This window comes from Rhineura floridana, chromosome 4, assembly GCF_030035675.1.
Source record: "Rhineura floridana isolate rRhiFlo1 chromosome 4, rRhiFlo1.hap2, whole genome shotgun sequence".
In the NCBI taxonomy this organism is placed as follows: domain Eukaryota; kingdom Metazoa; phylum Chordata; class Lepidosauria; order Squamata; family Rhineuridae; genus Rhineura; species Rhineura floridana.
Window position 1 is genome coordinate 14062030 of NC_084483.1, and position 20599 is coordinate 14082628.

Genomic DNA, 20599 nt, shown 5'->3' on the forward strand with positions numbered 1-20599 from the left:
TATCAGGCATGCATCCTGAAGAATCTTGCTTGCAAGGGAAACCCACTGAAATTCATAGCAGTTGTAATTCCATATGAAACACTCCTGTACTGTGTTACTTTTGTAATAGATTTTATTGTAATATAAATAAAAGGCTAAACAATGAGTTTAACTCTTGGTTAGTTTCGCTATTTCTTGCTTTTGATATACATATTGAAAACTTTTTTCTAGAATGCTCATGAAAATTCACCCAAAGTGTATCTGGGGGTTTCTGTTCTAGCAAAATATCCAAAATATTTCAAAGGAAGTCAAAAGAATTTAGATAAAGCTAGTGAAATTTCTGAGGGGAGCAGGGATGAGTTAGGATTAGGGTTGCCAGGTGTCCGGTTTTTGCCCAGAGACTTTGGATTTTTGGGGTCCTCTCCAGATCTCTATGTGAGTCAGTTTAACCTCCAGACTCTCAGCTTTCATTTTTTTAAAATGAAGTTTCTAGGTGGTCTGGTTCTCAAGATATACACCAAAATGTCAGCTGCCCACCCCTCCACAACTTCTGTGAAATGATCCTTTAACTGGCTGCTCTAACCCTGCCCTTTCAGGTTTGTAGCCAATAAGTGAAGTCAGGGTTGTGATTGACAAGAGATTTCCGGGCCTCCAGGCAGTACCTAGACCCCATTGCAAAGGTAGAAAACTGTTGATTTTTTCCTGTTTTTCTGAAAATCTCATAAACTGAATAAGTGTATAGCAGTACCGAAAGTCTTTTTTTTCTCTTGTGTGCAGGAGTCAAACAAGTTTAAATTTTCCTGGGCTGTTGAAGACGGCAATGTTTTGAAAACCTTCTCAATATGAAGCTTTAATCCCATACTTGCTTTTCTGGGAGTAAAGTTGCAATGCTAATCCCCCATACCAAGAGTGAACCTCACTGAATTCAATAGGACTTACTTTTGAGTAGAGATGGTTAGGACTGTACTGTAAATTAATGGGTCTTTTGAGTGAACATAGCAAAGATTGTGCTTATGTAAATCTTTCTCTCTCCCTCCAATCCTATTTTTTAAAGCAATTAGGCGGGGCTCACATAGGTATCACTGCTTTTATTATGTAAGAAACTGATTTTTTTTAAAAATGTTCTGCAATGAACAACTGGTTTTGACAATAAACTATTATATGGAGTATGTATTTTTACGTCTCCTGTGTGTGTGTGTGTGTGTGTGTGTGTGTGTGTGTGTGTGTGTGTGTGTGTGTGTGTAGGATTGCAAGGCAGCTCACAACAAGAAATAAATCCATTTAAAATCCAATAACTGTAAAAATAGGTATAAACAGTTGCAAAACAGGTTAAAGTGGCATGATTCTGAATTTTGGGTTGGGTGAATGTTCCTTATCACTTGAGGCTGCAGTTCTGTGCACGCTTCCCTATTTGAGTAAGTGCCATTCATAGGATTGCACTACAAATATCTTTACAGGTTGTGTAAATAATAAACATCTTTGATAGTCATGCTTATATAAATATTTTGTCATACTGTGTCTCAATAAGTATCCGATTTCACACTATGGTTGTACATTATTACTTCCTCTACATTTTAAGTGTCCCCTTCCTCCTTTGTTGTTTTCATTCTGAGCGGCAGATTAGGCTGATAGATGGTGAGTAGCCCATGGTCACCCAGTAAACTTTATAGCTCATTTCCATTTTTAAAAAGTAATTAAAACAATTTACATGCAGGCAATGTTTATTAAGTAGATCCACACAATACATTTAAAGCACATCCAACTCGCATTTAAAGCGCATGACTTCCCCTAAAGAATCCTGGGAAGTGTAGTTTCCTCTCACTACCCTTAACAAACTACAGTTGCCATAATTCTGTGGGGTGGGATTCATGTACTTCAAATATGTGTTTAATGTGTTTTAAATGAATGATGTGGATCTGCCCTAGGTATGCTGTGCTTTCATTAGTGAATTGAAAAGAATAATTTTAAAAGATACTTTTTTAAATAGGGGAAGGGCTGTAGCTTAGTGGCAGGGCACATGGATGGTTTGCATGCAAAGGTCCAAGATTCAATTTCTGGGAAAGACTATTGCCTGGAATCCTGGAGAGCCAATGCTAGTCTATGTCATTAGTACTGAGCTAGATGGTATCAAATGGCCTGAGTTAGTAGATCTATTGTTTTTATTGTATTACTGTATTTTATTAATTGTATTTTAATAATTTTGTAAGTCGCCTAGAGTGGCCATTGGCCAGATAGGCGATGAAGAAATTAAATTTATTATTATTATTATTATAAAATTGATTCCTTTGTCCCTAAAAGTGGAAAGAGACCCAAGGGTCACAGAGACTCCAAAATGTATTGATATATTTTATTTACAACATTTATATACCACTTTATTGTAAAAATCTCAAAGAAGTTTACAGAAGGAATTAAAACAATAAAATTATTGGCAAAACCAGTTAAAGACAAGTATTCAAAAACATTCAAAATAATAAAACCAACAATGAGTTAAAACCAGATAAAAAACACAATAGCTTCTACCTGCCTGACTAGGATTGCCTAAACAAAAATGTTTTTGGCAGGGGCTGAAAAGAGTCAAATGAAGGTGTCTGCCTAATGTCAGCAGGCAGGGAGTTCTAAAGAGTAGGTGCTGCGACACTAAAGTTCTGATTTCTTACAAGAACAGAACAAGTACTATGTGGCACCCATAACATGGAAAGCACACCTTGAGCTTGGCCTGGTAGCAAATTGGCATCCAGTGCAGAGGTGTTATGTGCTGATAGGATCTCATTCTTGTCAGCAATCATGCCACAGCATTCTGCACTAACTGCAGCCCCCAGGTCAGGTTGTGTGACCTTGGCTGACTGGTTGCTAGGATGTTTTTTAGTTTTGGTTTTTGGTTATGAATCCTGACTGGTTGTGGGATGCTGAGTATTCTGCCTTACTCATAGGAATTCTGTTGTGGTTGGCATGGTATTGCATTTAGGAAACCATCACAGTCTTTTGTCTTTCTTTTTCTATTTGCATTTCATTTACCTTTAACCTTACTCCCTTACTTCCACAGAAGCAACAACGGTGGTTGCATGTGCTCAGCTCAATCCCTCAAACCCACTGATGATGCACCTTGTTGGTTGCATGATCGTTTGTTTCTTGCCCAACAGTGGTAAAAGAGTATTCATATACTGGGAAGTGTGGCTGCAATTGCTGTTGTTCCCAAGCTGCTGTCTCTGAAGGTAGATCAAACCATGTGTGTTTTCTCTCTTTCATTTACTATTCACTGGAATTGTGTTGGCTGTCAAAGTGAGTTTATAGCAGCCCACAAGGTAGACAGAAAAGGGTAGAGAATCTTCTTACTCTTACTCATTTCTCAAACCTCTTTCTAAAGTGAAGGGTCAAATCTGTAAAGATGTTTGGAGTAGCCATGTTAAAAGGTACAGGCAGGGCATTCCAGGCAGGTGGTTGCCAACCCTGCTTGGTTATGGATATCTTTTCGGAGCCTACCTAGTCAAGCTTTACCAACAGCACAATCCAAACGATATATACTCAGAAGTAAGTCCCATTGAGTTCTATGGGGCTTAGTAAGTGTGTTTAGATTTGCAGCCTTCAGGGACATCCACCTTTACTCCTGAGTGCTTCTATCTAACATCTCCACAACACTAGGCTCCTTTCTTCCTACAATGGCCTTCTGTTGACTGGCCTGGCCTGAGGGCACTTAAACCCTTCTTGCCGTAGGTAAGTAGGCTAGATTAAATGTTCCCTACCTAGGCTCCATCTTTTAGCTAAGATTTCTTAATTTCCAATCAGAGAAATGTTTTTGTTTGAATTGTATGCTCCCAGCAACTGTGGTTGATGCTTAATATATCATGCTTAATGACATCACTTGCCCCCCTCCCCCGAAATCTCAGGGTTTGGGATGCTTCTGACCTGGCAACCCTAGCTAGGATGGCCTTGCTTCTTTCAATCTTTCCTGAAATCAATCTAAAGGGGCATGGCACCTGATTTGTTTTCGAAAACACATTTAAGATTTTTTTTGTTTAGTCCTAAGATAGTTTATGGGGCCAATCTAAAAGACATAACGCACAAGGAAAAAGGGATGTGGTGGGAGGAAGGAAAAACAAGCTCAGGCAACAGTGACTTAAAGCTATAGTTCTTGTAATGATCAACTGGAATGAAACAAGCCAGCCTCATGGAACGGCTGCTGCTAGGCAGTGCTTGAGGGAGGGCCAAAGGCAGCTGGTTTCTCAGGACAGGCAATGAAATTTGCTTCCCTCCCTCTACAATCTAATCATATAAAGTGCAAACATAAAGTGGTCATGCATACAAAGGCTTTTAAACATTGAATCCACAGGGGAATCAAACGCTGTGATCCACGTGTGCTCTTGGCTTGGCATTCCAATGTATCACACACAGTGGTAGAGAGGCGACAAGGGTGCTTGTTGTGGGCAACTAACTAACCAATGTTATTTATCAGCCATAGTTTGATCATTCGGCATAAAAGAAACTCTAGGGAAGTGGTTTAAGTTTATTCAGAGAGCTAATCTTATCAAAAATTCCTGTCCCCTTTCCAAAATATTGTACTTATAAAAAGTTGATAAAATATAAGAAACATTAAAGAAGGTTAGTTGGAATTGGCACAGGCACTGGAGACTCGTGATGCCATGAAATTTTGGAAATTGGTGACTGACGTGGAAGGTCGTTGTTCTCCACAATGTGAGTGTTGCATTATGAACACTATGTGGGAGGATTTATTTGGACAGCATGCTAGTGATTCTGAATAGATTGGGAGAATAAATTAGTCTGTGCACATGAAGCTGTATTATACTGAGAAAGTACCATCTATTCTCACTGGTAGTGGCTATATGAGGCTGCTACTCCCTGACATCCTGCTTAACTGGAGCTGATGCTAGGCACTGAATCTGGAATATTTTGCATGCTGAGCGTGTGCTGTCCTACTGAACTAGGGTTCCTGCTTGAATTCTGTCCCCTTTCCCCATATAATGTGCAAAACCTGTATTGCTATTGATACTGGATTAATAGAGAGAGTAGCCTTGCGTGGGCAGCATGGGGGTGACGGGACAGGGAGAGGATAGGGAGTGGGCTTACTGGTACTCTGTAGTTTTTCCCTTACTGAGTGCTTGCTATAGCCCGATTGAAAATGTAAATTATCTGGTGTATCAAATTAGTTTCAAAACCTACCTTCAAACATGGCACATCAACCACATTTTTTAATTGCTAACAGCATTCTGTACACTCATCTGTGGGGTTTTATGCAGCTATATTGATTTCTCATTAATTTAGTAACTTTCCGAAGTTCAGAGATGTTTAAATCTAACATGTTGTGATATACTGTAATAATCCAATACAGGCAGTGTTTATGGAATGGAGCATCTTTTTATGTTAATGCAGATAATTAGTACAGCTTATTTGCTCTAAATACAAATCAGATACACAAGAGAAATCCAGTAGACAGTGCCAAGTCACATCAAACTTGCCTCGTGAAAAGTGCACTAACTAGTTGAGACGCACACACTGATGATGTAAGAAGGATGTGTACCTAGTGGTACATATCCAGGGTTCAAAGTCATATGGGGAGCCAACACAGATAGAGGAAGCTCCCCTCTTCAGAAGTTATCCTTCAACATGTGAGGGGCTGGAAGGAGCCTGTCACCCAAGAGGCAGGGCTAAACACCCAATCCTGCATCTTCTTGGCATCCATGTTGCCCATTCACACAAATAATGAGTGAAGAAAGCTGGAATGCTGAGGAACACTTGCTATTGCCGGAAGACTGAGACAGGAGAGCTCACAGTAGGAATCGTAACCTAGGATTCTCCTCCTCAGTGGAAGATGAAGGTGCCTGAGGACCTTCTTTGCTGAGCTTCCTTCTGTAAGGTTTCTTAGTCCAAAGCTGCTGTTTCTGGGGGCCCAATCTTGGTAGGATGCAGGAGAGCCATGGGCCATCCTCAACAAGACAGCCAGAGTAATGTAGTGGTTAGAGTGTTGGACTAGGGCCTGGGAGACCAGGGTTTGAATCCTCACTGGCCCATGAAGCTCACTAGCTGACCTTGGGCCAGTCATTGCAGCTTAGCCTAACCTACCTCACAGGGCTGTTGAACACATTCTTGGTTCCCCATGCATTTAATGGCTGAAGACTGCTCCTGGCAACCTGGCGATCACTGGATGAAATAATATTTTTAACTGTTAACTGTTTTTAGAATGATTTTTTGTTTTGTTACGTTGATGTGTTTGCCACCTTGGGCTCCTTTGGGAGGAAGAGCAGGATATAAATTCAATCAATAATAGATGATGATGATGGGAAAATTTCTGAATAGGGATTTCTGCATATCCATAGTAGTCAATAATAGTTATTAAAGCAAGTGTTAATAATTTTGAAGAACTTTGTATACAAAAATGCAATGTAACTGATTTAATTGTGTAATTCAGTTAAAAAAAACACCCTCTTTCTCTCTCCTCCCCCCTCTTGTCAGGTGCAGGAGTCAGAGCTGCTAGATATCAGCCTTGTCAAAGATGCCCGATGCGGGAAACATGCCAGAGCACCTAAGGTAGGAAATAATTCTATGTATGGTCCAGATGCTGCAGTGATAACTATAGTATTGCAATGAAGAAAGTAAAAACTCTTCCCCCAGGCATGGAATCACACCTGACCTGATGTTTTCATTAGAGAACAGGTGAAAAAACTATTTCCATTACTGCAAGAATGAAATCTACATTTTTGTATGTCTTGTTGAATTTTTAGAGTACACTTTTAAATCAGCAAGCTTATTAAGCTAATATCCACGTAACTTTATGGCAAGCTTGACTTAGTAAATACAGATGCACTTGGTTTACTCCCGTTTCATTGTCCAGTGTTCTAGTAGTCACCAACTTGATGAAACAAAGGCCTAATTCTTAATGAGTTTGTGCCAGTGTGGTGGTTAAGGTGCTGGACTACGACCTGGGAGACCAGGGTTCGAATCCCCACACAGCCATGAAACTCATTGGGTGTCCTTGGGCCAGTCATTGCCTCTCAACCTCAGAGGAAGGCAATGGTAAACCACCTCTGAATACCGCTTACCATGAAAACCCTATTCGTAGGGTTGCCATAAGTCGGGATTGACTTGAAGGCAGTCCATTTCCATTTTTGTGCTACAGTACCACACAGACTCTTGCTTCTCCATACAAATTTTTTCCCTCTATGTAGAAAACCACATATTAAGAAAAAAGGTCCTTCTTCCTGACATGCTAGGGGTTTCTTTTAATGGAGGAGCATTCCATTGTGTTAGCTCCCACCTGCAGTCTTACATGGTGTTGCCCAGACTCAGGTTGACTGCCTAACCTTCAGTGAGTAGTAGGCCAAAGTCAATGTAGAGTGGTGGGTAGTATGATGGACTTGTACCTGGGAAATGAGGGTTCACATCTCTATGCTCAGATAGTCTCTTTGGCAAGTTGTTACTTCACAATCTGTGTTTGTTGCCTGAAATACTAGAGTGCTATATCCCCTCACAAACAAAGACACCTACCTCTCAAAATTCATGCTACAAAATAACACACCATTATAATTACATTTACCTTTAACTAAGCCCCAGTTTTAGATATTTCACTTCCTAGTAAGCTTCCTTAGAATTGCATGACACACAGGGTTGTATTCAACTAAGTCCCACTCAGAATAGACCCATTGAAATTAATGAACCTAAATTAGTCATGTCCTTTAACTTCAATGGATCTGTTCTGAGTAGGGATGGGATCTGTTGGCTGCTGCCGGTTCAAAAGCATTCCATAGGCCTAACAGGCTAGTATCAATTCCAGTTTGTTCTTTGTTCGCAAGCCACTGCTTTTAACAATCTGGGTTTTTTTCCCCAAGGAAAAAAATTGATATTGATATTTTTAAAGGAAATATCAGTATTTTAAAAGGAAATGTTGATAAATTAAATGAAATATTGATAAATTAATGTTGATTAAAATATTAATATTAGTATTTTAGACTAGCCGTAAAAATAGCCGTAAAATCACTACATAAAAATCTGATCCACAGTGATAGTGAATAAGCAAATTAATGGAAAATTCTGTACCAAATCTGAATGGGGTGGAATTCTAGCACATCCCTAATTCTGAATAGGACTAGCATTGACTACCACCCACACTCTTTGCAAATGCCCTTCAGGGCTCTTAATTTATTACACTTTACCACACTTATTCCCAGCAGCTCTACAAAATGTGCCATCACCTCTCTGCATTGCTCAGACCCTTCAGTGTTGAGGATGTGAGCACATGTAAACATCCTTCATCACTCCTTTAGGTGGGAATCGGATTCACTCGGGAGTGGCCAGAAGCTCATAGTCACTCCCAAGTGGATCCAATCCTGCCAAAAAGAGCAAGACAAAAAGAGCATGTGCCACGGTCAAACAGCACTGAATTCAGCCGAACTCAAGCTGCAGCTGCAAAGGAACAAGATGGACTACCTTAGAGTGAGATCCCAATTGTTCCTTTGCAGCTGCCACTTTACCTTTCTGCACCTGATGTCATAAGATATCTAGTGATTGGCACGTGGGCATCATTTCCCCAGAATTGCCTTGGCCAAATGTTGGGCCTAATTAGGGCATGGGCTGGAGGTTCCCCATCTGCGTTATCAAATTGTGCTTCAGAAAACTTACCCATGGGTCAGGTTTTGTTCATAGAAGTCGGGGCTTGATCTCGCCAGCCATATATATATATCTTTGTATAATTTCAGAATGTGCTTGTCACTTATAATTAGGTGCTTAATTACAGGATCTATGGGAGAGAAGCATACAGTTTAAACTTCATCATGCATCTTATTGGAAAATCTATTATGTTGAACTTTTTGGATGTCATGGAAGTGACTGCATCACAATGCAAGTTCATATTTTCAAATTAGTTTTGAGTGGCTACATTGTCAATAGCTGAATCGGAATATTAATTATGAAGTGCTCCCTTTTAGTAAATAGTTCATAGATTAGCATAAGTCACAGATCATGTTCACAAGTGCTGCCTAAATTAGTTTTTTCTGCTTCTGCTTCTGTAAATTAAAAGAAAAGTTGCACTGTTGAACTGGACATGCCTTCTAGATAATGACTGTTTCCATGCTCACTTTTTTCATTAATGATCACAAGTATGCAATCCAGACTAAAAGATATGATTGGTGCACTTGGGAATCTTTTGCAAGCCTCATCAACTATGCTTTATGGAAAGAAGTGGCCACCCTTACCTTTCCTCAGTTCCAAAATGGCAGCTGCCATGCGTAGGTACCATGTGTTTGAATGTATCATGTGACTATGAAATTGCTTTCTCTGAAGCATTTTAAGTTTCTTTCTAAGGGCCCTTTTGAGTGTCAGAAATGTTCTAAAAGGCTAGGATTGCAATTGAAAGCCCACAGTAGCAGTTTATGACGTGCACAAAAATATCAAATTAGTTCTCCCTGATTATTGATGAATAGCATGAGAACTTTATGATGAATAGCATGAGAACATTAACAATGGATAGAACATAATTTTGAAAACAGCTTCCCCCCTTTCTTTTCTTCTTTCTTTCTCCCTCTCTCCCTCTTTTGTTCTTTCTTTTTTTGAGAAAAGTGTTTCTGCATCAAAAATAAGCTTCACTGAGGTGCATGTATAGTTATTTGCTCAGAGGGGTTTTGTTTTTGTTAAGCCGTGTAAATGCTTTTCTTGCTGTTGTGCTCAGCTGGTCAGTGGCAAGCAGGTTCCATTGTAAACTACTTGGAAAATAACCTTTGCTTGTGTGAGGATGCCTAGCCTCACCTATCTGTGTTTATTTATTATTTGATTTATATCCCGCCCTTCCTCCCAGCAGGAGCCCAGGGCGGCAAACAAAAGCACTGAAAACACTTTAAAACGTCATAAAAACAGACCTTAAAATATGTTAAAACAAAACAACTTTAAAAACATTTTTAAAAGCTTTGAAGACATCTTAAAAAAAAAAGGTTTAAAAACATATTTAAAAGCAATTCCAACACAGAAGCAGACTGTGTTAGCTTGCTAGTTGCTTTATGGCGAAAGGCTATCTTATTAATATGATATGTTCTAAAATCAAACTGTTGCACGTGGCATGATTAACCATGCAGTGACCCCTCTAGCTACAAGAGGGATGATCGGCTTAAATGGCTCTGCCCTTTTTCTCTTGCTCTCCCTTAGGCCTGGCGTTCCCTCTCAGAAAACCTATGCGATGCCACCCTCTGCTTTCCTTCCAATCCCCCCTCCAAACATGCCTTTTTGATGATGCCTTAGGCCAGCATTTCCCAACTAGTGGGCCACCAGATGTTGGACCACAATTCCCATCTTTCCTGACCGTTGGCAATGCTGGCTGAGGCTGATGGGAGTTGTGGTCCAACAACATCTGGTGGCTCACTAGTTGGGAAAGGCTGCCTTAGGCACAACTCTGTAGTCTTCAATGAAATTGGTCATAGATACATATGATTGAACTGTATTCTTCTCATTTCCCCCCCCCCTTCCCTTCTCTCTGTCAGTCTGCGGCTTCCCTGTATGTGACATTTTAGATTTTAAGCTACTTGGGTCAGAGACTTGTCTTTTTTGTTGTTGCTGTTTTGCTGTTACACTGTAAAGCAGCCTTCTCCACCTGGTGCCTTTCAGATATTAGGACTACAACTCCCATCTTCTTTGACTACTAGCTGTGCTGTCTGGGGCTGATGGGAGTTTGGGGTTGAAAATATTTGGAGGGCACCAGAATGGGAAGACAGTTGTAAAGGATCATGAGAGAGAGATAAATAAATCAAATGTCTTTAGGTGTGCTAAGGTCCTTAAAGGGGGTATAACATTATGTTTTCAACAGTAGATCCTTCCTGCCATCATACTTCACTATGTGGGGTTACACCAGATGAGACCTTCACTATGTGGGGTTACACCAGAAGGTGGCATCCATTATGTATTGTTTTCTAATTGGTTAGCATACATGACTATGGAGGCTTCTGAAAGATAAACAAGGTGCATTTAAAACCAAATAGTTGACTAGCCATCGGCTGTTTCTGCATCCTCTCAGGACACATCTCTAAAGCCACCATGGGATGTCAGGAAATAATTAGTTGATCTGTGCATGACAAGGACTAGTGACATGGCCATTTTGTCGCTGAGGCAAAAGACAAGATGGTGCCTCCCCCTCAGTTCCACATACAGAATCTTCTTTCAGCACTGGTGATGGAGCAATATCCTACAGAATATCTGAGGGCAGCAGTCTAGCTTAAGAGGTTCAGACCAGACTAGCCTAGGGATTCGAGGGAATAGTGGAAGGAGGGTTGCTATCTCTTGCTCCCTGAGGCTGCTGTTACACTTTTCCTAATGGTAGGGCCGGCTCTGGACTGACAGAAGCTTTCCAGCATTTGACCAACAGGCCATGGAGACATTGCTTAAGCTGAGTATCAGTGAAGGGGGGGATAGAAACAGTGTGGATGTCCCATAGGAGGAATGGTCAGGACTTAATAGTTTGGCTTCAGTTGATTCCGCATAGTGTTATTATCTTAACTCAACCCTTGGCTCTTCCACAATGCTTACTACTAGTGAGTCAAATAGTAATTAAGAAGCTTTGAGGTGGTTGAGTTGATACAAATTTAATCTGGGAGGGCTCAAAATTTTATTCTCTTTCTTGAAGAGCAAATACTCATTCAGTTGTTTTAAAATAATTAAATATTGATTCATGATGAAGAAATTTGTCACTTTCAGTTTCTTGTTCATAGTTTTACCATCTGCTCCTGTTCTTTCTAATTTATCTCCTTCTAAGAGCCAGTGTGGTGTAGTGGCTAGAGTGTCGGACTACAACCTGGGAGACCAAGGCTTGAATCCCCACACAGCCATGAAGCTCAGTGGGTGACCTTGGGCCAGTCACTGCCTCTCAGCCTCAGAGGAAGGCAATGGGAAACCACCTCTGAATACCGCTTACCATGAAATCCCTATTCATAGGGTCGCCATAAGTCGGGATCGACTTGAAGCCAGTCCATTTCCATTTTCAGCTCCCTTCAATTTCCAAGCCTCCCTCCCTGTCTGTCTGTCTCTCTCTCTTCATTCCTCTTCTGTCTCTTCCTGTATTTTCCTCATGCCTCCTTTTCCCAGTGGATGCTAGTGTGTGGGTGGGTGCACAGATGCGCAAACATGAGAAGAGGTTGAGGAAGAGAACAACGCATAGAAGCTATCTTTTCTTGCTCTCAGCTGAGCAGTTCCAGTACTTACTGTTGCCAGCCTCAGTTTAAAGATGCCAGTCATTATTAGATTTTGCAGCCCTGCCTCAGGGGTTATTTGAGGTCAGCCAGTACATATTTATTATCTGCACAGTCTCTGAGTGTTGTTATGAGGCAGCGGGGCGGAGTCAGAAAGACAGGGCATGAAGACTTGGTTTTCACTGAGATGGTCAAGTTGTGACTTGGCTGTACCACTTTGGACCCCAGATGAGGCACTTCCATGCAAATTAAATTCTCTCCATAAAGAAAACTAGCATGTAAGACTGATGGGTTTGAGCCTAGTATTCTTTCTGACTTGCTAGCTTTATTTGTGCAAGGATTTTTACTTCCATGGAAGAGCATTCAATCATGTGAGCCCCTACCCTTATTCTGAAATGGTTTAGCCCAGACAGAGGTTGACAGTCTCCATGAGAATTAGTCCATAGTCTTCCCTTAGGAGCAGGCAGGTATATCAAGTGTGCTAATACTGCAATTTCAGTGAACAGAACAGTTTGTAGGAACATATTCACAATTTGAAAACCTTAATCTAACAAGTTGCCCTCTGTGGTTCTGTTTCTTGTCTCCATATTAATTTCACCCTTCCCCTCCCCAACATGTAAAATAGATGGTGGATCTTTGTGTTAGTACTGTTGAGCATAACAGTGAACCGTATTAAAAAGATTTTTCAGAGACAGTACTGAGAACAGCCAATCTTAACCCTCTTCTTAAAATGCTGTCCATGGCTTCGTTTTTAAATTGGTTTTAAGTAGTCCTATAAGAATATTTGTTGGCCAAATGTCAGGTTACTGTGAATGTCATAACATTTGATTTTCTAAAAGGTTCTGCTTCTGCAATTATGTGATAAGTGGAAATCTCAGCTGTTTTCAAAAACAGAATTAGATTTCTGGTTCTCGTGCCTCTAAAGCAAAAGCTGAGAAGGATGAGCCATAGATTAAATGCAGGAAATAAAAATGCTGAAATGCAGTGCTTATAAAATATGATTCATTCTAGCGTGCAATATTTTTTAAAACCATACCCTCCCTCACTTAGGTTTGACTTTAAACAGAACACACTCATGCAAAACTTTGCCCTTACGGTAAAATCGGCTCACCTGCAATTGTGTTTGCACTGAACCAGCCTGTCAGTTTGGCTGCTCCTTTTTTCTTAGAAAACAGTCCATCTGTGTCAAAGGGTACTTCCAAATGGGAGCTTAATACTGCAAACAGGTTGTTTCGCTATCGCAAAAGGGTAATTAGCAACAACTGTTTATTTATATATCAGATTTTCCCTGGGAAGGGTAAATCTGGATTAAATGAGGAAATGTGGGCTGGCATTTTGATGACAATGATGTGTGGATGCTGTGAAATACATGCATCAATGAGCTGTATCTGTTCCACAATAAACACTCAACTGAGAACACAAAGCCCTGCTGCTGCATGCATCTTATCACCACCTCACAGTTTTTTTAAAAAAATGCCTGCAGATTTGAAAAGAACATGGTACACATTGCAGGATTGTCATGCACTACTTTGTGTCTGCCTCCTCTCATCTCATACCAATACAACCATGGGCTACTTTTTAGGGCTGATGTAAGCCACACTCTCTCTGCCACTGGGCCATGGAGTATCTTGGGTACCAGATGTACCTGAGGTTATGCAGGGCTTGGCTACTGGTACTTGGGGGTGATATTGTGGGGAGGTGGCACATCTGTGCAGCAAAAAGCGGTAAATCATGGCCCATGCTTTTATATTGCAAAACTAGAAATGACAGTGTATAGGCTGTTAGCAAATGGAAATTCAAATTAAGATGGGTGCTTAACATCCTGAAGTTTCACACAACAGTTTCTATGGAAACTAGAATCTTTATATAGCTCTGAGGATTTTGCTAACAAGCTGAAATAGTGGCATTAGTTGGGTGTAGGGCACATTTCCCATGGTGAACATTCATTTTTAAATGTGCTATGCATTTTATTATTTGTGCTCAGTAGTCATACATATTTCAACAGGAAAGGCTTTAAAAATAATAGCAGTAATACCACACATCAGTTTCTCAAACCATATGAAAAACAGAAAACAGGTTCTGATATTAAAAATATTTGATGTCTACAAACATTCAGAAGGGATGGGTCATGTTTCTTCTAATTATTTTTGCAGAACCTTTTTGGCGGTATTCAGCTCCCGCTTCCCATAAGGACAAGCATTTCCACTTGTACAACAGGACTTCCCCCCATCCTCCCCCTGCCCAGTACATTCCGTCCAAAATCTGTTATCCAAATCTGTATCTATACACTGTATCCTTCCCAAATCTGCTCTAAAGGGTTGGGGACATACCTGTAACAGATTAAGAGGGCACACGGCAGGAGAAGAATGTTCCATTGTGCAAGGAGAAATCCTTGTGCTGATGAAACAAAACACTCAGAGCTACATTGGATTCATTACTACTACTACTACTACATCACTATAAGGTTCCCAAGTGGGGTGCATGCAAAGTAAAATAATAATTAAATAATGCAATAAAATATCAGTAAATACTTTAAAAAAGTTATTACACAGAAAGTGGGAGGCCCAGAAACTGACTTTTTTTTGGGGGGGGGGATTCTTCACACTCCTTCCAAATAGGTCAAATGAAACACTGGGAGAAGGGGTCAGACACAGGACAATCCTTGGCAACCTTTTACCTTTAGAGATCCTTGGCTTGCATCCCTTTGTGTGCCGCAGCATGTGGGCTATCTGCATGCTGGATAAGGTGGCAAATAAGTATTATTGCTTATTAAAGTAGTAATACAAACTCAAAATGTTGATTTTGTCGTCAAATCTCTCTCTTCCCAGGCAGGCAGCTGCCCGGAGTGAGTGAATGGGGAGGAGCCAGATGCCAGCTGGCAAGAGAACAAGGCAATGGGCTTGTGTTGGTTGGGTCATCTTGTGGCTGACTTTTTCCACGTGTGGGCTGCCTCAAGGTCAGGCTGGTTATGAACCCCTCCCACAAGCTGTGGGACTGTGCTCCCTGCCTCCTAGTGCTTTGCAAGACTGGGGATTCTTCTGTCTGCCTCTCATGGTACCATTGATGGGGCTTCCTCTGCCTCCCCTCCAGCGGCAAGGGGAGTGGTATTACTAACATGCTGTCCTTTAGAGGAAGGGAGCAGATGAGGTGTAGGGCAAGGAGTAAAGGGAACTGCTGGGCAGGTTTGTCTAAGCCAGGAGGAGAATATTGGGAGCACTGAAAACCTCTTCCCCCTCCTTTTCTTTTGTCCTGAAATGGGGAGGAAGCGGTCCCCTTTGGGGAAAGAGGCATCAGGGCTGTACATCAATGGGCAATCCAATCCTCAACACGTAACTGAATGCATCTTCACCTGTGTGAACCCAGAACAACCATTTTGGAGTGGAGCAGGTGTGCACAGTCTGTTTCTACCTATTTAGGGGTTTGGGATTTTTTTTTGCTTTTAAACCCTTTTGAGTGTTTTTTTTCTCCAGATTGTTTTCTACTTCTGTCCCTGGCGTGCAGAGACCTATTTGGGGGTGATTTCCTTCTGGCTACAAAAGCAACAGCACATTATTATTATTATTATTATTATTATTATTAAACAGCAACAGCAATAGCAACAACAACAAGAAGAAAATTTATATTCCGCCCTTCCTCCCAGAAGGAGCCCAGGGTGGTGATGGGAAAATCTATAATGGAATGCAAGATCTCAAAGTCTTCAAAAATGAATAAGTTAAAGGATCACTTGCTTTACTGTCTTTACTAAGTGCACTTTTTTTTTCTTTACAGGAAATGGTAGCAGCCAGGGGTGGGGTTAACCCTTTGCCTCTGCTGTCCCAGAGGACTAGCCTCAGAGGGAGGCAATGGTAACCTCCCTCTGAATACCGTTTACCAGGAAAACCCCATTCATAGGGTCGCCATAAGTCGGGAACGACTTGAAGGCAGTCCATTTCCATTTTTAATATGATAAATTATCTCTCATTTTTTGTTATTACCCTGTAAAGTACCATGCATATTGATGGCACTGGATAAGTGATGCAACATGCAGATATAAGAGGTGAAATGATTTCAGCTGTGCAGTGTGTACTTCAGTTTTCTGTGTTTCTTACAGTTAGAAGCAAACCTTCTAGATATTTTCCCTCTAACATTCAAAGCACATGCCAGCTTCGATTAGTAGTCTTTATTTGTTGTCACCTTTGCTAACTATGGGAGCAAATTTTAATCAGCATCTAAAACTTTTAGTTGTTTCATTCTACTCAGGGATTTAGATTCTGCAGGGTTTTTTTTCCTATTTTTTGAACTTGTCATTTCCTCATTTTCTAACTTAATGTAGTTGTGGACATGCATGATGCTATGTTTTCAGCTTTTAATTCGAAGGGCTTGCATGCCATCATGATGACCTACTAAAAATATCAGCATTTAAAAGGGCAGCCTTCTTGTTTGTCAGTGAAGAATACCCAGCTTTGCATTTCAGTGAGATTGGGCTTGTTTCTTCATTTGTCATAATTTCCATTTATATTTTTTGATACATTTGTGTCATTTTTGTTTAGCTGCAAAACTAGCCAAATTAGAAATTCTTTTAAGGAAATTATAACAAAGTTGTTACCTATTATAGCCAACAATAAAAAAAGTGTAGAATGTATGCAAAGTACAGCAAACCCGATCTGAATTTGCTTGTTGAATAGTGGCATCTCTTCAAAGGACTCGTTCTGTTGAGGAACATTTTGTATTGGTGAACAGTAAGCAAAAGAGGCACACATTACTAGGATATACAGCACTACTACTACTACTGCTACTACTACTGCTACTACTACTACTACTAATAATAATACAGATCATTTTCCCTGTGTAGAACAAAAACATGAACTGCATGTCCTGCTCACACACCTCCAGGTATGTTGAAGAGATTTCTCTTTCTTGTGTGCAAATAAACTACGGTGTTGCCAACAATAGCTTTGGCAGGCATGTGTTAAGATGCTACAGTTACTCGTGTCTGCTGGATGCAATACTGAATAATTTATAAAGGATCACAAATCCTGTCGTGGTGAACGCATGTAATTTTAGTTGTAGTCTCCAAGACCTCCACAGTTATATTCTGTAAACCTCTGGTAGCTATTAACTGTAACCATTTGTTAGTATACACACACACCCCAAATGCTAATTAAAAGTGAAATAGCTAGCTTGATTTAAATGGTTTTGGTTGTGTCAGCCATTACCATTGATAAATGAATTGCCTTCCCGATATACTTATCCCTTTAAAAGTTTCATTTGCAACAGGTTGCAAAAACAAGAAAATACAAGCAAATAGTCCGTCCTTTAATGAATAATCTGAAAAGCTCAGTCTGTTGTGAACTTACATGCATTCATGCCCAGGAACATAAATAAAAGAATTCTTGCATTCACCCTAGAAGCAACATCGGACTCTGTGAATGGGAGCTGAGTGAGGTTGTGCATCGTAATGTTGGTTGCTCTACTGAATGAAGAAGGTTGTCCTTGGAAGAAACAAGGACACCAAGTAACCCAAGTTTGTTACCCCTTTTTGGTGAACAACAAACCAAACGCAGTGAAGTACTGGCAGGCGTTAGCTAAACATTTTAATGTCATTAGACATGCAGCACAGTTGGACTGTAATGGCTTAAGTTCCAGAAAATACACAATACGACAAACCTAAGTGTGACAGTGGAGTGGGATTCTATAGAGCAAGCTGATCAAACAAGGTATTAGAGCAAAGTAATTAGATGGCTAGGTATAGAGACATTTATGGCCGGAATAATAACAAAAAGGAGTCTGTGTCTTCAAGTTAAAGCTGTTTGGGACCCTGGGGGGTGGGGGGGTTGAGGGAATTGGCTAGTTATCTGCATACTATGCTTGAAGAGTGGTCCTCAGACATTGAAATCCACAGTACTGTATCATTGTATGCCATGAGATTTCTAGTAGAATAGCCTTGGTAGTCCCAGATATGGGTTTTGATTCAGGATCAGATTAATGTTTACTTTCTAGCTTGCCCTTGGATAAAAGTTTTCCCTGTCAAAAAATTGCCAGAGGCCCTCTCCCCACTGCTGTGTTCCTGATCCACATTCCCCCATGCACTTGCTATTTGCATGAGTATGTGTGTCCCATTAGTTGAAACATCGCCCCCATGCAAATTGCAAGTGTGCCTCCACCACCATCTAGTTCTGGACCATATCAAGGGAAGGGAGGGTTAAATAAGCCTGCCTGTTCTCCACATTAGAGTCCTTCTCTGGATCTTTCTTCCATGCTGGCAATTTTTTTTGAGGGAAATACTGCACTAAAAGTGAGCTATGACGTAAATGTCATGTACAGTTAGGCTATCAGAGGGAAGCTAATGTTGCTATTGGTGTCCAGTATTCCTGTAACATTTGTTTCTCAGTTATTGACATCAACTAGTTAAACTCAGTTTGACAGATTGGACAGATCTTATTGAGCTCTGATGCTGCCTAGGTTCCTTTTTTAAAAAAATAAAAATAAAATAAAACCATAATCCTTTTTTGGATTTAAAGATGTGTGCTTACTATGGAGAGCATCCTAATAGCTCTAACAAGGGGAAAGCATCACAGCATGAAAGTCTCAATTTGATTATCATGCAAGGTGTAACTCGAAATGTACATTACATTCATGAATACTGAGAGACTTCTCTTCGGGGGTTACTTCATTCATAAGCAAACTGAACAAAACTCAAGGTCAGAAGCAGGCATAATTTATTTTTCAATCTAGTTCTACATTTTCTGATAAAATGAGAACTCTGGTTGGGGTTCCTTGGAAGTGTACTTGGTTTGGATGGTGTATACCCTGAAGTAAAAAGGAACTTAAGCGTGTAGAAATGTTAAGATTGCTAATGATGTGTGAAGAGAGCCAGCATGGTGTAGTGGTTAAGGTGTTGGGCTACAACCTGGGAGACCAGGGTTTGAATCCTCACACAGCCATGAAGCTCTCTGGGTGACCTTGAGCTAGTCACCTCAGAGGAAGGCAATGGTAAACCCCCTCTGAATACCGCTTACCAGGAAAACCCTATTCATAGGGTCTCCATAAGTTGGAATCGACTTGAAGGCAGTCCATTTCATTTCAATGATGTGTGAGCTTAATGTTCAGCTTCTTTAATTTTGAGGAGAGTTGGGTTTGTATTTTGTACTTTGATTACAGCTGAAAAACTGAAAGGGGCAAATGTCATATATTTCCTAAACCATCTATTATCAAACAACAAAGTAATGTGTTGATACAAATGTCACAGGTTAGATTAAATGATATAAGTAAGACCATGTTTTAAAAATGAAAACTGTAGGTTTTTGGCATCTCATTGGCACAGCTTGTATATCAACAGGAGAAATTCCCTTGCCTACCCTGATGCTTTGCCTGCGTACTTTAAATTTACCCCACCAAGATAGTTTGGAAGAGAGAAGCACTCTGTTAGGTTTAAGTAGGATGCGTCTCCCTGTTGAATATTAACTAGGCATTCAGGACTCTGTCAGGTGAGGTAGAACGATCCCCTTTCCTTCCTTGCTCATAGACATAGCTCAGCTGCCTGAAGCAACAGATTCAGTGTCCTGCTCACTGTTCGTCTCTGGGGTCAGGGCAACAGATAATGATGGAAGGAAATGTAGGTAATGGAGAGAGACAGGACTGCACAGCATTGCTATCCATGTGGCATACCACACATCCAAGCCAAGTGCACCCATAGCTCTACATCATTGTGGACCTCAAATGATTGTGCTACACTTGCACTGGAACTGCCCCCATCTGGCAAAATTGCTAAAAACTAGAGCTGCTGTGTTTAGTGAATTGATCAATTAGACCTATAGATTTTAAAAGCTTTTGATCTAGTATAAAGGTGCCCTCAGTTAATTCAGCAGCAGATGTATTCAGTACTTATTAAAACTACAGATGGGAAGGAACATTTCAGAAGCCATCCGCTCTTCTCCCATGCACAGGTTGGAATGCCTGCTATAACACTCATATGCATCATCTAAAAACAAATAATGCCTTTTGATTTAGTACAATTGTTTTTACTTATATGTTAATTTATGTAAATATAAGTTCACTAATTGATTCAATGATTAAAATATAGGAGTGGAGCAATGTTTGTTTGTTTGCTTATTTATTTATTATTAAATTTAGATCCCACCGTTCCTCCAAAAGGACCCCAGGACAGCAAACAAGTGATAAAACCATTTAAACGTCTTCAAAACAAAGCATTTTATTTCTTTATTTATTTAACAGAATTTATATACTGCTTAAAGACCTCTCAGCAATCTACCAAAAACATTAGTTACCAATAAAACAGTTATAAACAAGTAATTAAAAACATATTTAAAACACTTTAAAAAGCTACTAACTAAAAAGATTAAAACAGATCAACATCTATGTGTCTGGAAAGGCTTGCCTAAACAGAAAAGTTTTAAGCAGTAGGCAGGGAATTCCAAAGAGTAGGTGCTGCCACACTAAAAGGACAA

General features: G+C 40.3%; 1 protein-coding gene across 8 annotated transcripts in view; it reads left to right on the plus strand.

Annotated features, from left to right (window-relative positions):
- Positions 1 to 20599, plus strand: part of PLCB1 (phospholipase C beta 1) — a 689597-nt gene that overhangs the window by 194945 nt on the left and 474053 nt on the right. For 7 of the 8 annotated variants that reach the window (XR_009762119.1, XR_009762120.1, XM_061622530.1 and 4 more), the window contains one exon: positions 6445 to 6519. Coding sequence is in view for 2 of the 8 variants with exons in the window: in XM_061622530.1 (XP_061478514.1) it covers positions 6445 to 6519 (75 nt within the window). In the remaining 6 variants the exon portion in view is untranslated. Of the gene's footprint in view, positions 1 to 3103; positions 3192 to 6444; positions 6520 to 20599 lie in introns of those variants that run through there. The other variant, XM_061622533.1, reaches the window with a different exon arrangement.